At 39.7% G+C, this 18,320-nt stretch overlaps 1 protein-coding gene across 3 annotated transcripts in view; it reads left to right on the forward strand.

The window, feature by feature from the left end:
- DIS3L2 (DIS3 like 3'-5' exoribonuclease 2) overlaps window positions 1-18,320 on the forward strand; it is a 456,478-nt gene that overhangs the window by 224,582 nt on the left and 213,576 nt on the right. For all 3 annotated transcript variants that reach the window (XM_006171133.3, XM_006171131.3, XM_027769346.1), the window contains one exon: window positions 9,244-9,417. In XM_006171133.3, coding sequence (XP_006171195.1) covers window positions 9,244-9,417 — 174 coding nt within the window. The remainder of the gene's footprint in view (window positions 1-9,243; window positions 9,418-18,320) is intronic.

Here is an 18,320-nt window from a genome sequence, read left to right on the forward strand (position 1 = left end):
CATCTTTCTCAGCCAAAGTGGTCCATGGATCTGTTGCTTGAAGTTCTGCCTAGTGGGACAGTTTCTGCCGTGTCTTTCCAGAGACCACCCTCACAATGGATGTAACATGTAGTCTGCTAGGACCCGTGACAGCACGGGGCCAGTGGGGACTAGGCGTTCAAGGTACTCGGCCTTTCTGCATCCTTCTGTGTATCTTCTCCAGTCATGTGTCACTTAACGGCAGAGATGCATTCTGAGAAGTGTGTTCGTTAGGTGATTTGGTTGTGTGAGCTCAGAGTGTACTTACATGAGCCTAGATGGCGTAGCCCACTGCACACCTAGGCTGTTGCTCCTAGCCTTCCAACCTGTAGCTAGTCACTGCGCAGTATGCAGTATGTGCGTACCTAAACACAGAAAAGGTACAGTATAAAAGATAAAAAATGACGGTCTACCGGTGTAGCACTTACCACGGATGGAGCTTGCCGGGGTAGCTGTTCCCCGGGTGAGTCAGTGAGGCAGTGATGAGTGAATAGGAAGGCCAAGGACATTACTGCACTTTACTGGGCATTAGGCTACACTAGCTCTAAAAATGGTTTTCTTCAACAATAAACTAACCTTGGCTTACTGCAACTTTCTACTTTCTAAACTTTTAAATTCCTGAAACTTTTTGATTCTTTTGGACTAACACTCAATTTAAAACACAAACACATTGTATGGCTGTGGAAAAATATTTTTTCTTTATTCTACAAGCTTTTTTCTATTTTGAAAACTTTTAGTTAAGATTTATACTTTTTAAATTTTTTTGTAAAAACCAAAACACAAGTACATACATTAGCTTAGACCTACACAGGATCAGGATCATTGTTACCACTGTCTTCCACCACCACATCTTGTCCCACTTAAAGGGCCACAGTGAACAGAGCAACACGAGATTCAACAGCAGGAAGTGACGCAGTCCAGAGATGAGGTGAACAAATGTAAGAGGAGGCTGCTGGCATAGCAACACATTTTTATAGTAAATTATTTTTTTTAATTTTTGCCATTTGGCTTATGTACTCACTGGAGAAAGACAGAGAGAGAGAGATAGAAAGTGGGAAAGCATTATCCAGAGGGGTGGCCATGCCACGGTCCCTTCTCCTACATTCCTTCCTTGGTATTTGGGGAATGTATGCACATGTGCCCAGTGTGTTTTTCAAGCCACCAGGTCTGGGACTTGAACCATACAGTCGTCCATGTAGGATTCAGCTGCCTTAATCACCAGGTCAGGGACTGACCATATTTATTTTTTAATAAGTAGAAGGAATGCCCTTTAAAGTAGCAATAAAAAGTATATGGTAGGGGCCATCAGGTGGCATGGTGGTTAAGGCACTGTTCTCCCACATAGCTGACCATAGTTCGAGTCCTGGGTCTGGCAGCTGGCTTTCTCACTTTCTCTCAATCTGTGTCTCTCTCTGGTGAGTGCACATGGCCTACAGAAAATAAAAATAAAACTAATAATACATAAAATGAAATAATTCTTTCAAGAAAGCATATGGTAAATACATAAACCAGTAACATAGATGTTATTATCATCGCAAAGTATTATGTACTGCACATAATTGTATGTGCTTTCCTTTCATATGGCCAGCAGTGTAGTAGATTTCCTTACAGCACACCACAAACACATGAGTAAGGTGTCACGCTATGATGGTACCATAGCTATGGTGCGAATTTATCTCCATTATAGTCTTATGGGACCACCATCATGTATGAGATCTGACGTTGACTGAAACATTGTTCTATGGCATATGACTATATGTGTGTGCGTGTGTTGTGTATATATAGTTTATATATATATATATATATGTGTGTGTGTGTGTGTATGTGTGTGTGTGTGTGTGTGTGTGAAGGGCTTCAAAAAGCTTGTGAAGAAATGGAAATGAAGTATGAATTTATTTTGATGTAAAAAAAGTTGAAACCTATGCATAGATTTTTTTCATAACACACATGTTCTATAAATTTTTTAAAGATCCCTTATATATGTTTCATTTTCTGAATTTCTCTTTCTGATTAGTGCCCCTACTTTTTCAACTAAGCAATTTAGTGAGACCTTAATTCAATTATGTAGTGTTGTTCATCATCCTTTGCATTTTTTTCTTAAACTGGCATTTACAAAAGTGTCAAGATGCTTTTCTTGATGAACACAGAAATTTCTATAATTTCGATCTCAACCTAAAATTAAGAATTTAAAGATTGAGCATGGAATTCTTTATTTACACACCCTTTCCTAAGTCTCCAAATCTCTTGTTTCTGTGAGTCCTCTGATGTCCTTTCAGAGCCAGTTGCTTGTGCTTATAATGAAGAACCCAGACATTCAAAGACACCGATAATAGGACATAAGCATAGGAAATGGAACCTCAGGAATTTGTGAAAATAATAAATAGGTTAGATGGCTTACATGTATCTCAGGTGGCCAGCAGGTGGCATGCTGGTTGGTGTGCTGGATTCCCACATGGCCAACTGCAAGTTCAAGTTCCAACCCTGGTGGCTTGAATCATGCCAGGCACGTGTGTGTGTATGCCCAAAATCCCAAGAGGAGAAGAGATTGCAGTGTGGCCATCTCCCCCGGGAAGGTGAGTTCTCACTTTCCTTCTCTCTGTATCTCTCAGGCAAGTGCATGTACCCTATGGCAAAAATCTGAAAAAAAATTAAAAAGTAGTACTCAGGTCTCATTAATTTTCAAAATACTACTTAGTTTTTAAATTACCTGTGGTCACCAAGATAAAGTTCTTTTGTTTAAGCTAAACAGCATTGTTATAAGTAGACACTCTAGACCTATAGTGTTCAATTCCTATGTTCCAAACTTCAAAGACAGTGATAGTAGGTTTCCTAAATCTTCAATGAGAACTTCATTCTAGTGAACACAGGGGATAATTAAGTCATTTTGAAAATTAGTTAGCATTTTGAAAGTTAATGGTACCTGAGTCCTTAACTGTCTGGGTTCATGGTTGCAAGCAAGAAAAACCAATGCTGGTTGGAAAAGGAATTTATTGGAAGGCTATTAAAAGGCTCACTACAGTGAGAGGCTTGAATGACCTGAAAAAGATGTGAGCCAAGGCAGTTTTGGAGAGCCAAGAACAGAAGCCCAACCATCCACTTTTATCAGGGTTAGTTTGGCCATGAAGCCAATGGTTCTGAAGCACAGCTCTTGCAGGACACCATTTCTACTGCACACTACCACCACCTCTGCTGTCTCTAGAAACCAGCCTAGCTGCCATGAATAAACCCTAACTTCCTGTTTGTCATTGTCTTCACATTGAGAGTCTTGAGTTGAGGCCAAGTTCAAGTCATATACACTATACTGGCTTCTGGTTTTCACAGAGTGAGAGGGATGTTTCTACAGAGAGGCCAGGCATGTGGAGTAGGAGGCTGTCACTTCTGTCACGGGAATTGTGGTCCACTGTCTACTTACATGGAATGCACAGTCCTTCCTTTCTTATCTGCCTCTCCTCCTTCTCACTCTATGCCATTTACTAGGCCCTCAAGTACAATGTTAAATGGTTTTGGTGAGAATGAGCACCTTTGTCTTCTGCCTGAACCAAGAGAAAGCACATAGCCTTTCACTGTTGTGCTTGGTATCAGCTTCAGGGCTTTCATAGAGGCCTTTGGTCAAGCTGAGAAAGTTCTTGCCCATGGCTCACATACAGAGAGCTTTTGTCATGAATGGTTGCCAAAATATTGCCAAATGTTTTTTCTTGATCTATTTAGATGATTATATGTTTTATGTGTTCATTCATTGTTATTACAGCAAGTTTTATTGATTGATTTTTGAATGTTGAACAAATCTTGCATTCCTTGGTGATATTACATTATCCTTTTTATGTATTACTGAATTCTGTTGCTAATACGTTGTAAGAATTTTAAATCTGTTCATGAGAGGTACTGATGTCATGAGTTCTTTGATTTGGGTATTAAGGTAATGCTGGTTTCATGAAGCTAGTGGGAAAGTAGCCTATCCACAGTATTATGGAAAAATGTATATAGAATTGGTAATAATTCTTTATTTAACATTTGGTAGAATTCATCAGTGAAGCTATCTGGTCTGGAGTTTTGTTTGTTTGCTTGTTTTGTGGGAAGGTTTTAAACTGAATTCAACTTTTTAAAGTAGATATAGGAATATTCAAGTATTAATTTCTTCTTGAATAATCCTAAGCAGTTTGTATCTTTGAAGGAATTCACCCATTTCATCAAAGATGTTATTGGGTTAATTATCATGTACCATTTTAACAACTTTAGGATAGATGATAATGATGTCTATGTTTACTTTTTTACTTAGTTTTTAAATTACCTGTGGTCACCAAGATAAAGTTCTTTTGTTTAAGCTAAACAGCATTGTTATAAGTAGACACTCTAGACCTATAGTGTTCAATTCCTATGTTCCAAACTTCAAAGACAGTGATAGTAGGTTTCCTAAATCTTCAATGAGAACTTCATTCTAGTGAACACAGGGGATAATTAAGTCATTTTGAAAATTAGTTAGCATTTTGAAAGTTAATGGTACCTGAGTCCTTAACTGTCTGGGTTCATGGTTGCAAGCAAGAAAAACCAATGCTGGTTGGAAAAGGAATTTATTGGAAGGCTATTAAAAGGCTCACTACAGTGAGAGGCTTGAATGACCTGAAAAAGATGTGAGCCAAGGCAGTTTTGGAGAGCCAAGAACAGAAGCCCAACCATCCACTTTTATCAGGGTTAGTTTGGCCATGAAGCCAATGGTTCTGAAGCACAGCTCTTGCAGGACACCATTTCTACTGCACACTACCACCACCTCTGCTGTCTCTAGAAACCAGCCTAGCTGCCATGAATAAACCCTAACTTCCTGTTTGTCATTGTCTTCACATTGAGAGTCTTGAGTTGAGGCCAAGTTCAAGTCATATACACTATACTGGCTTTTGGTTTTTACAGAGGGAGAGGGGTGGTTTTACAGGGAGTAGGAGGCTGTCACTTCTGTCACGGGAATTGTGGTCCACTGTCTACTTACATGGAATGCACAGTCCTTCCTTTCTTATCTGCCTCTCCTCCTTCTCACTCTATGCCATTTACTAGGCCCTCAAGTACAATGTTAAATGGTTTTGGTGAGAATGAGCACCTTTGTCTTCTGCCTGAACCAAGAGAAAGCACATAGCCTTTCACTGTTGTGCTTGGTATCAGCTTCAGGGCTTTCATAGAGGCCTTTGGTCAAGCTGAGAAAGTTCTTGCCCATGGCTCACATACAGAGAGCTTTTGTCATGAATGGTTGCCAAAATATTGCCAAATGTTTTTTCTTGATCTATTTAGATGATTATATGTTTTATGTGTTCATTCATTGTTATTACAGCAAGTTTTATTGATTGATTTTTGAATGTTGAACAAATCTTGCATTCCTTGGTGATATTACATTATCCTTTTTATGTATTACTGAATTCTGTTGCTAATACGTTGTAAGAATTTTAAATCTGTTCATGAGAGGTACTGATGTCATGAGTTCTTTGATTTGGGTATTAAGGTAATGCTGGTTTCATGAAGCTAGTGGGAAAGTAGCCTATCCACAGTATTATGGAAAAATGTATATAGAATTGGTAATAATTCTTTATTTAACATTTGGTAGAATTCATCAGTGAAGCTATCTGGTCTGGAGTTTTGTTTGTTTGCTTGTTTTGTGGGAAGGTTTTAAACTGAATTCAACTTTTTAAAGTAGATATAGGAATATTCAAGTATTAATTTCTTCTTGAATAATCCTAAGCAGTTTGTATCTTTGAAGGAATTCACCCATTTCATCAAAGATGTTATTGGGTTAATTATCATGTACCATTTTAACAACTTTAGGATAGATGATAATGATGTCTATGTTTACTTTTTAAAAATTCCCTATATTGGTAAGTTGTTTTGCTCTCCTTCCTCCCCACCCCACCTTGGTTGGTTCAGTGAGGCTAGAAATTCATCTGTTTTATTCTTTTCAAATAATACATTTTTGGTTTATTGATTTTTCCTTTGTCATCCTTTTCTTTTATAGTTCATTTGTCTGAGAGACAGAGAGAAAGAGGCATCCTCAGTGTGGTCTCATGCCACAATCCTCCCCCAGCCTTGCTAGCTAGCCAGCGTCACAGACAAATGTGCACAGACCTGGCCTGTTCAGATTGACCTGGAAATTGAACTCCTGATCTTCCTTATAGATCCAGCACTGTGGAGGTGCAGGCTACTACTGCACCACCATGGCTAGCCTGTTTGTTTGTTTGCTATCCATTGAATTTTTTTTTTTTTTTAGAGAGATTTTTGCTGTAGGGTACACATGCTTGCCAGAGAGGCAGAAAGCAAGAAATCACCCCATCCCCCCAGGGGATGGCCGTGCCACAATTACTTCTCCTCTAGTCACATCTTGGAATTTTTGACATGCACATACACTTGCCTGGCATGAGTTTTAAGCCGCCAGCTTTGGGACTCTAACCACAGTTGACTATGTGGGAGTCCAGCAACATTATACCATCTGCTATTCCCACTATCCATTGATTCGTGTTTCCTTATTGTTTCTTTCCTTCTGTTTATCTGGGATCTAATTTGTTCTTCTTCTTTTAGTTCTTTAAGGAAGAAGCTTAGATCATTCACTTTTCTAATATGAGCACTTTTCTGTAAATTTCCTCAAAGCACTGCTTTAATTGCTTCTCACGAGTATCAATATATTGTGTCGTCAGTGAAGTCATGATGTATTTTTCTATGTTTTTCTATGCAAAAATGCATCATGGCTTTTCCAATAACCCAATATTACATTTTCATTCAATTCAAAATATTTCCTAATTCTCATTTCATTTCTTTTCTTTTCTTTTTTTTTTTTTTGAGAGGTTTTTGCTATAGGGTGCGTGTGCTCGCCAGACAGAGAGAGACATAGAGACAGAAAGTGAGAAATCACCCCCCAGGGGGGATGACCACGCCGCAATCCCTTCTCCTCCATTCTCCTCTCGGGATCTTGGGCACACATGCACACGCGCCCAGCGTGAGTTTTAAGCCACTGGGTCCTGGATGCAAACCGCGGTCGACTACGTGGGAGTCCAGCGACATAGCCATCATGCTAACTGCTGGTTTCCTCATTTCATATCTTCTTTAACCCATGAGTATATAATTTCCAAATAATTGAAGATTTTCTGGATAGCATTATGTTAGTTTCTCTGTCATATTTTTGTTGTCTTTGGCTTTTTGTTGTACTTTCTGGCAGTTATCCAGCCAGGGTTGAGGAGAAGGTATTGGTCTGAGCCCACACTTTATATGAAGAGCCCCCAGGTCAACCCACAGGCTACTGAGATCATAGGCTGGAGGGCAGGTGTGTGCATAGATGTCAGCTGAGCAGTGAAAAGTGAGGCCTCCTGCTGCCTCCATGGCCACATTCTAGTAATGAGGCTGACCAGAATTTGTTAAAAGTCCAGTATGAAGCAACCATGCCCCTAAATCTCTTTGACCTCTGTGTACTTAAGGACTCTGGCAGTCAGGCCACTACCCTGACATAGGAAACAGAATCTTCATCATAGAAATGAAGTATCCCCTGGACCAGCCTTGATGTGGTGGGTATGTAGCTGGATCCCACATGACTAACTCTGCAGTTTGAGTCCTGGACCTGACAGCTTGGGAAACACACCAGATACGTGTGTATACGCCTGTATCTCCCTCTTCCCCTCACACCATACCACTGTCTCTCTCTGGCAAGCATGTGCACGCCCTGACTCTTTGAAAAAAAATTTGAAAAGGAAGAAATAAAGACTCAAGTAGCCCCTTAGGCTGGCTCTATGGCTGCTGCTCAAGAGAAGCCAGACTGGGCTGACCCTGTAGCCTAGTAGCTAAGGAAACCGGATCCCATATAGCTTATTGCACAGTTCAGTTTTCAAACCAGTGGTTTAATAAACACCCAAGACACATGTGCATACATGTCCAAAATCTGGGCAGAATAGAGAAAAAAGAAGAGATTGTGGTGTGACCATATTGGAGAAAGCTTTGTCTCTCTCTGTCCCTTTCTGGTGAGCTCATGTATCCTCTGGCAATTAAAAAAATAGAGAGATTGGAGCCAGATCCCACATGATGATCACAGTTTAAATCCTTGGCCTGGACATGAATGTGAGTGCACAGGATCCGAACGTCTGGAGGACTAGAGCAGAGGGGTCATGGCATGACCAGGCCTCATAGATGGACTCATCTCTCTCATGCATCGCATAGTTCATTATGAATGAAGAAAAAATATTTAGAAAATTAAAATAAACAGAAATTGAGTTATCCCAGAGGACACCCTTACTGCTGAGGTAAATTCATTGCAGAAAGAGCTGAGGGTGGATTTTTAGATCAGCCTGGTAGAAAAGTAGACCTGTACAAGAGCAGAAGTAGCCATTTTGGTCTCCTCAGTGCCCTCTGCAAAGTCTCGTTTTGCATTTCCTGTTGGCTATCTGTATTCAGCCCACAACTTAAAGACTCGCGATCTGTTAATAGAATGTGTCACAGCTATGTTATGAGAAGAGAGGGTTATCAATTTTTATATGTGTACAGAGTGAGATCGGCCTTTCAAAAGGCAGAACTATACTCATGATGCTAGGACTGTCCTATTAAGTACAATCTTATTTTTATGGGGCAGTACCCTAAAATATGAATGGTAATGTGCTGAGTGCCTGAATTATAGAGAATTTTAATTTTCTTCTCACTGTATTTCTGTGTTATTCTTTATAGTAAACAGGTATTACTTTTTGTGTTCAATTAAAATATCTGTAAATTTTAAAGGTAAAAAACAGTAGAAATGTGAAATAAATATTAACAGTGGACCTAATCTAGTGAGCATGACTTACAGACATAGACACTCTGAAATTAATGATTTAACAGCACATGGGGTTGAGCAGAATTGTTTCTAAAGTTATTTGCAAGAGAACAAATCTAATAGTATTAATATCAGTTCTGACCTCACCATGAAGGACAATAGCAGGATGCATAACAAGGCCTAAGAAGGCCTCTGGCCCTGTCCCCCTGTTTAGAATTCCTAACACAAAGGTAAAATTACATTGTAGTCATGGGTATAACAGGACAAAAGTGCCGTTGTCTCTTCTGCTTGGTCCCACATTTACTGGTGGGACCAAATGAGTCTGGTCTCACTGGTGATCCTATTCCTGCCAGTTGAAGGGAAGACAATTTTAAAGACTTTCCTAATGCCTCACTTTTAGAGAGGAGACAGGTGCCTGCCTTCCACTTGTTTGCTAACCCATTGTCCGCTCTCTGTTTTTTCCACAGGCAGCTGGCTAAGAGTCTTGGGCAGGCTGGAGAAATTGAGCCTGAAACCGAGGGAATACTAACAGAGTATGGCGTGGATTTCTCTGATTTCTCTCCTGAAGTTCTAGAATGTCTCCCTCAATGCCTGCCCTGGACAATCCCACCAGAGGAGTTCAACAAGAGAAGAGATTTAAGGTAAACACCTGAAACTCTTTCAGAATAACATATGTCTGTCCTTCTGCTTTCTAATTTGACTTTCCTAGGGGCTGGGCTCAGAGGGTGCCATCTTTCCACCAGCATTCAAGTTTAGTTCAGTGAAGAATTAAGCGCCCCTGTACCAGAGGTCAGCAAATTACGCCACAAGCTAAATCCAACCCACTACCTAAGATTATGTGCAGCCCACAAGCTAAGATTGGGTTTTGCACTTTTAAATGGTTGGAGAAATTAAAACAGGGATAATATTTCATGAAAACTATGTGAAATCCAGATTTCAGTGTCCATGAAGTTGCACTAGAACACAACCATGCTTACTCACTTGTGTATCGTTGACAGCTGTTTTTACACTACAGCAGAAGTGAGTAGTAACACAGACCTTACGGCCTACAAAGTGCAAGACACTCACTGTCTGGCCTTTCGCAGAGAAAGTTTGCTGGCCTGTGTTCTAGACCACTTTCAAGAGGAACAGTTGCCACCTTTTTTCTTTTTCCGTTGCTGTTTCCTATAGGTCTCTGTGTGTGTATGCATGTACATGTATATATGTATCCATGTACACTTTTATCATTTTTACATAATTTTCCTTCACAAAAAAATTGGTTCATATTGAGTAAAGACAGTACTATCTGCTTAGAAGTGCCTTCCTTGAAATGGGCCTCTTCAGGCACAGAGCAAGGGATTCAAGACTTCTGTACTTGGAGCCTCACTTTAAAGCTTTACTTTTAGGTCTGGAATTTGTTGGAAAGTACTTTTGTGGTATTTTTATAACAACATCTTCTTTGAAGATGTTTCTTCATTGTGGGATGTTAGTTCTTTTCTGATATTTCTCTTCAGAATTTGGTTTCAGTGCTGGCATTCATTTTGGATGCCACATGGAGATATTTAGAACCAAGAAACTTTTCATACAAGCCACTGAGGCTGTGGAAGGTTTTGCGCTCGGGTCATCCCATGTCAGAGGCTTTTCCACTACACTCGCTCACTTCATGCAGCTGAACTTGTGATCCCTCCAGCCCCATCCCCGCCTTCCACCTCACTGGAGGGTACTCCTCCTCTGCACTCTCTGGCTATGGTATCTTTTAGGGATTTACTGCCTCTTTTTGCTTTTGTTGCCGAGGGTAGGCAAGGAAAAGGAGATGGTGATTAGTCCTCTTGCGACCTGTTAGTGTCTCTAGTAGGGCACACAGAGTAGCTGAAGTCAGATAACCCAAGTCAGATCGCAGTGGTAACGCACTCCTTCACTGAGCAGCTGGGGAATGGTGACTTACCTCTTTCCAGGCTTTGAGATCTTGAACTCATAGCCTTAACCCTCTAAACCTTTGTGTTCTCATATACAAATCGAGGAGTTTGTTTTGTGAGATATTTTCCTGAATCTGAGGATCTTTGAGAAGAGGATCTTAATGGAAAATGAGGCTCTTAATGAGAAAAGGTCAGAATGAATGACTGAACCTTATTGTCTGAAGTAGAATTAGCAGTACCCTTCAAAATTTTAAATGCACCTACCCTTTCACCCCAGAACTGTTTCCAGGAATTTGTCCTGCTCATGAAGTGTACAAGGGAAGATGTATATGTGGTTATGTCACTGCTGCTTTGTCGTGGGAGCGAAGCATCAGAGACACTGCCAGTGTCCGTCAGTAAAGGAAGTGTGAAAGCATTCCCTGAAGCTGGCTCAGCAACTGTCAAGCCATCGCCCGTGTGTGAGAGCAGAGCAGTGTGACAGCGTTTGCTGAAGCTCTGCAGAAGGGGCTCTATCCACGTAGACTGTCCTAGAAGGATGGCCATCGTGTATTGTTAACTGAAAGGAGCACATTTCAGAACAATATGAATATGAGCCGATTTTTTGTAAAGTAAAATTTTATAACAATGAGTTAAATGTGCAGGTGTACGTATATACATTTACATAGATATGAATACACACACACACACACATAAAAGTATACATGCACAGAAAAAGGTCTGGAAGTCAAGAAATCAAACTATTAACAGTGATTATTACCAAGGGAGAATGGATTCATTGAAGTAGACAAAAGTAGGGAAGCAATATCTTACTTTTCATTTTATATACTGACATATTAAGTTATTTTTTTCAATGACCTTTATAACTTTTAAGCATTATACATGTGAATGACAGAAAATAGAGGCACTTATTTTAATTTCAGCCTGCTTCCTAGACTACAGATAAATAATAAGCTTCTCAACAGTCATGGGGTCCAATACTGCTCTAAGTCCCCTTCCTGTAGCCTCACCTTGCCATTCTGTGGGGCTCTGTCAGCCTAGGAGGCCTTGCTCTGCAGAAAACCTCTATTAAAAAAAAGACCCTGCATCCTGCAAAAGGATCCACAGATCCACAGAGGGAGCTTATGGGATGCACTCTGCTATGAGCATAGTAACAGATTTAAAAAGAGTGGGCAGCAGGTGGGATAGAGGTTAAAGCAGCTGGATCCCATATTGCCAACTTTGCATTTCAAGTCTCGTGTGTGTACCCAAAGTCCCAAGTGGATTGTAGTGTAGCCATCCCTCCAGGGAGTGATTTCTCACTTTCTCCTCCCTACTCCCACCTCTTCCAGTCTTTCTCTGGTGAGTGCACATTCTGTATAGCAAACTAAAAAAAAAAAAAAAAAATTATTTTAACTTCCAACTTCTTGATCCCTGCATATTATCCTCAGGAATCTATTTCCAAAATTGAAATGTTTGTTTTACTACTTTACATTAAAAATCTTTCAAATGCTTTCTGAACCTAAAGTAGTAATCACTAAACTTTGTTGAACATGAATTCCTACTAGTGCATATGGCTTTATTTTCAAATGGTAAACAAATTTACTTTTTTACTAACCTATTATATATATTACAAACATAAATAAAAGTAGAAAAATAACAAAAATGAATGAAAATAAAGTTAATTTTAAAATATTTTAATTTTAATTACAGGGGGTATAGTAAAACCCTGTTTGTCCACATTAATAATTTTACTTTGGGTGAAAGCAATGTGATTCTTTCATTTTTATTGTTTGTTTGTTTGTAAATTTTGCTTTTGTGTTAAGTCTGAATCCTAAATTCTGCATTTTAGTACTTGGTTTTAATGATTTTCATAACTCAAAAACATGTATCTTTAGAAGACATGAGCTGAGCTTAGTAAAGCATAATACTAATTTTCCAGTCCTATTCACTAATTGTATCCCAATCTCTTTTGAAATTCAGCTAATAAATTTCCATCTTTCCAGATGTCAGCCAGTCAGTTCTTGTGGACTAATTGAAAGATGCTGCATTTTTATATTTAAAAAAAAAAATGGGCCCATAATCTTTGGTCACTCTTCACTGTAGTTACAAAATTTTGTGATAGCAAATTTTAAAAAATTAAATAAATCTTTTTAAAACAAGAAATTCTGTTAGGAAGTTTAAATGTATAGATATGAACAATTTTTTAGTCTACACACTTATATCATATCAGGGCCCAAATACAAGCATTTCAATACACCAGCTGCAAAGCTGATGTTATGTTCAAAACTTGAATATGTCATTTTGTCTTTAAAATGCAGTATTTTTTTTTCCTTGTCGTGGAAATACCACCTGTACCTTAAAGAGACAAAATAAAGTGTGTTTGTTTGTTCTAAAGTATCTGTTAAGTAGCATATAGTTGGCAGCCATTGCTTTGGGTCTGAATTCATATTAGGGGCAGAGGAAATGTCAGCTTTGCCATTTTCCTGGTATTAGTGGTGTTACAAATAGTATTAGTAATGAAAGTTTAGTATTATCTTCAGTCTGTAGATCTTTGCAGTAATCTTTTTTAGCCACATGCCTATTTTGTAAGGATTTGTTTAGCTAAAACTAGAGAAAACCCAGAAATCCACAAAACTGGGCATGGGTGAATGCCATTCATCGCAGTTGGCTGAGAGTACACATGGCTCTGAGACTGCAGCATCGTTCTCTGTGTTGTGGAATGCTGACACCTTACTCACCGTGCACCTAGTGAGGGCAACATGGCATTGTCATGGTTAATTTCTTACCTTTTTATTTTTAAAATGCATATAAAATGAAGTCTGTAAGGGACTAGCAGGCGACATGGAGTTTAAGGCAGCTGGATTCCACATGGCTGACTGAGTAGTTCAAGTCGTGGACCTGGTAGCTTGAAAATCATTCTGGGTGAAAAACTGTGGCACATATACTCTATGAAATACTACTCAGCCATAAAACCCAACAAAACCCTGGCTTTTGACAGAAAGTGGAAAAATATGGATGATTTACTGCTGAGTGAGGCAAGCCAGGCTATGAAGGAGAGACATTGTATGTCCCCACTTAACATATACCAAATGTCTGCACTCTATGACTGAAACTGATTGTAACGGTTGTACAAACACAAGAGATGGGTGTGAATGTCAGATGAGGTGTATGTGGAGGAGGGAGGCCTAACGAAGGACATTTGGAGAAGGGATACGGAGGTAGAGCATTGACAGGATGGGGAAGTGTGGTGTTATTGGTTGAAGATATTTTGATCCACAGGACTGGGGAGAAATGTTCACATATTGAAATGTTCACATTTTAAGCTAAACAATGCGATTGAATGTATACACAAAAAGAAATAAATTTAATAATAAAAAAATCATTTTGGGTGTGCATGTGGGCCCAAAATCCTGAGAGGAGAATGGAAGAGAAGGGATTGCAGCATAGCATCCCTCCTGGAATGATTACTCACTTTCCCTCTTTCTCACTCTCTTTCTGTCTCTGGTGGTGTACATATGCTCTAAAACAAAAGAACAGTCTGTAAGTATGCTGAAGTTTTGGGTCCAATTACCTTTTCCATTTCTTTGGTTGGTCTTATGACAGATTTAGTCTTATTTTTAACTAACAGATATTAAATGAACATCATCCATGGATGCTCAGTTACAAAAGTACAACAGTTAGCAAAAGTAGATGTGGCTTCTGCCCTTGTGGGACTTGCAGTCTCAAGGCAGAAGAACACGAATGAAATGCATTAAGCAGCCATGCCTCGATGGCATAGGCAGTAGTGTATGAAAGCCACATGGCGAGGTGCAGGTCGGGATCCAGAGTCATCCTGAACATACTAGGTGTATCTATTTGCCCAGGAGCCTCCTGACTGGCTGGAGGGCTGGGAGATGGGGACTGCAGTATGACGAGACCCTATTGCAGGTGCTCCTCTCTCCATCTCTCTCTCTCTTTCTTGCTGTGGGCACTCACTCATTCACTTGTATTTGTTCTTATCAAATAAATTTTTAAAGAAACTTAAAAAGTAGTGAGCAGTAGTCAAATGCGGAATTGTAATGGAGAGGTTGTTGGTAGACACGTTTATAATGGTGTGATTTCTTCTGCTCAGAGGTCCAATTCCTTCAAAGACTTTTTAATCAATATTTCCTAGGAATGGCAAGAGAACTAGAATCAAGTCAGCCTATGCCAAAAAATCTGTGCTTTATTGAATAAATGAATACATATTAAGTCAACTCCTAAAATCAAACCACTTCTGTCTTTTTCTTTTCCTCTCTTTTCTCCTTTAAACATTTATTTGCATATGTTATTTATGTGTGTATGTACATGTGTGCAATGCAAATGCTGCAGTACAAGTGTAATCAAACTGCCAGGATCGTTGGTGTATCAGCTGTGATCTGAGAACTGGGCAGGCATATAGGGACTAGAGTGACCAATGTTGTCTTCATTTCAGTGGTAGGCCATGGCTGCAAAGGGAACATGTTCATCTAATACTCCAAGGTCCTTCTGTGACAGAGCCTGCAAGTCCTGCATGTGATAGCTTTTTGATCCCCTGTCCCGGGTCACCCTGCCTCAGAGCCTGCAGTGTTGCTCTGGTTCCAGCTACGTAAGAACTTCTACATACCCATTTAGGTTTGGTATTTGAACAATTATATTTGGAACAGAAAAGTTCCATCAATCTTTAAACCTCATAATCCAATTATGTCAGTAAAATTCCAGTTTTTTAGTCCAGTGGAATTGGGGTAATATTTTGCAAACTGAAGTTGAGAGAAATAGTGTTTATTTTGAAAAGAAAAATGGTTGGTTAGCAATTTTCAAGAAGGACGGGTGGTGTGAACTCGTAGGGGCTCTCTGGCCCTCCTGATTGGGATCACCACTTTCCTGGACCTTTATTTCAGTCTCTGGAGAATCCCTGCCTGCATAGCCCACACCTGTAGCTCTCCTTAGCAGGGTATCTGACGGTTTTGTTGTTGTTATTGTTGTTTAAAGTAACACCAGTATTGTAGACTTTCAGTTATCAAGAAGATAATCTGTCCTGTGAAGCTGCTTAAAGGGGTTTGCACCCAAAGCCCCAAGGTTATTTCTGAGACTGGCTCCAGTTATTTCTAATTTTATTCATATCATTTTATTTCCTTTGTTTCTAAGCTGGAATAGGAAACCAAAGTTTAAAAGCTCAATTAAAGTGGAAAATGAAAACCTAAATATTGAAGGGGGGGAAATACCACGCTAAATTGATTTTTGTGTTTTTCCTATAGTTAGTATTACTACAGATATTTCAATCACGTCACTTTTCAGTAAAGCAATGAACGTCATTGCAGTGGAGGTGGTTCCTATAGTGTTTTACAAGAGAACTGTGGGTATCTATTTCTTTACTATTCTCAATAAAAAAGGAAGCCCAGTGACCTCCACCGGACCATTACAAATGTGAAACTTGGCACTTAAAATTGCTTGCTCTAAATTTTCCAGTTGCTTTCTCTCTCTCTTTTTTTCCATTTAATGTCGTTCTGCCAACTAGTGATTTTATTATTATAAACAGGACATTGTATTCACTTTTAAGAAGAAATATGAAGCTGGAGGTAAAATTACAAACTGCAGCTTCTCGGCTGCCAAAGCAGAAAACAATGAGCTAAAAATACGGAGCATGGAAAGGGTGTTGTGGTAAGAAATACTGAAATATCTTCAAGATGGAGTTGTTCCAGAGAGACAGAAATTTCCTCTCACTCCAGGTAAAACCAACCTTGAAATAGCAACTTGAAAGGAGAGTCATGTAATACTAACCTCTTTCAGGTCAACCTTTTGTGGGAAAGCTCTCAAACATAACTAACATTAAATGACTAATGATCTTGCTGTTTTTCAGGAAGTCCAATATGATCAAACTGCCATTTAGAAAAAGGTCCCTCTGGTATAGGGCAGTGTGGCAGCAGTGAGGAGCACTAGAAATCAGTCCTCACTCTCCCTGGGACAAGCTGGCTGACTTTGGGCAAATCGGTTAAGTTTGGAGAAGGGGAGGGGATGAGTGAGTTCATCTTTCATAAAATGAATTTTTGACCAGGTTAGGATTTTCCAGAAAGTATTGTGCAGGCCATGAGTTTGTTGGGGGTGGAATAGGTGTTATGGTGAAGAAGGGTTCCATGGCAAATATTTTTGGAAAATAATGGGTAATAGATTTTTCTTATGGATCATCTCATGGTACTAGTGTCCTTTAGAAAATACTTGGCAAATTGCTGAACTAGATATTTCAGACCTTTCTAGCACTAGCAGTGTATAACTCTATTTGAAATGTCCTTTCTGAGTTATTCAGAACCATCTCATTCATGGATGTGAAAGAAAATGATCTCCTGTCAGTAACTGTTTGCCACATCCCACAAATACATGCCGACTGCCCCACCGTGGGCTACACAGGAAAGACGGTTAGATAGAAAACTCAATAGTGGTGCTTTCTGCAGCTGGAGCCAAGCGAGAAAATTGTTTGGCGTCGGATTGGGAGGCTGCCACTGTCATTTGAAACCACAGGCAATACTATTCTTTACATAGAAATCCCAACTCACTGTGGAATGACAGGAAACTCACAGATAGTACCAAGGATTAGTGGCTCCTAAAGTATATCCACAGGTGGACATTCTTCATTGCAAGTACTTTCTTTAGTAGTTAGCCCATAAAATTTATGTTGATCAGTGGCACTACTCTTAGATAAGACCAATAATCAACAGTCAGTAGGGTTTTGTCTGAACTGCTGGGAAAATACCCACTGGCAAAGAAGACAATTTTTGAAATTATTCCCTAGAATTATTTTTTGAGAGGTTTTTGCTAAAGGGCGCGTGCGCTTGCCAGAAAGACGGAGAGAGACAGAGAAATAGAATGTGAGAAATCCCCCCCCAGAGGGAATGGACACACCACAATCCCTTCTCCTCCATTCTCCTCTCAAGATTTTGGGCACACATGCACATGCGCCCAGTGTGAGTTTAAGCCACTGGGTCCAGGACTCAAACCGCGGTCGACTATATGGGAGTTCAGCGACATAGCCATTACTCTAACTGCTGGTCCGCCCCTAGAAATATTTTTATAACATTGTAGAAAATGTATGCACAGGCAAGACAACTAATTCCTACATGTTCTAAATAAAATCTATTTGGAAATTGTACTGAGATTATGGAAACAAGGTTTCTTTTTTTTTTTTTTTTTGGTTTGTATAGGTGGCCTTACTCCATGATTTGGAGTAAGCTAGAATATGGAAATGGCTCAATATCAGGGTGGCAAAGTCTCTTTACTGATTTTTAGATTTAGAAATTATTCAAAGACCATAAAATAGAGGCCGAATGACAGTGCAGCAGTAAATGCAACACTCTGTAAGGCATATGGTAAGATTCCTGATTCAAGTCTGGAGACCACCAAGCGTGTGCCAGTCATGTGTGTGCCTATGACCTGGGACTGGCAGATGGCTGGATATGGTTCATGGTATTGAGGCCCTTATTGTCCAGTTTCATATCTTCTTTTCTGTTAAGAGATTTTTGCTATAGGGAGCATGTGCTCATCAGAGAGAGAGAGAAAGACAAAAAGTGAGAAATAACCCCCTCCCAGAGGGGATGGCCACACCACAATTCCTTCTCATCCATTCTCCTCTCGGGATCTTGGGCACACCTGCACACATGCCCTGCGTGAGTTTGAAGCCC

The sequence above is a fragment of the Tupaia chinensis genome, unplaced genomic scaffold (assembly GCF_000334495.1).
Source record: "Tupaia chinensis unplaced genomic scaffold, TupChi_1.0 Scaffold149383_1, whole genome shotgun sequence".
Lineage (NCBI taxonomy): Eukaryota > Metazoa > Chordata > Mammalia > Scandentia > Tupaiidae > Tupaia > Tupaia belangeri.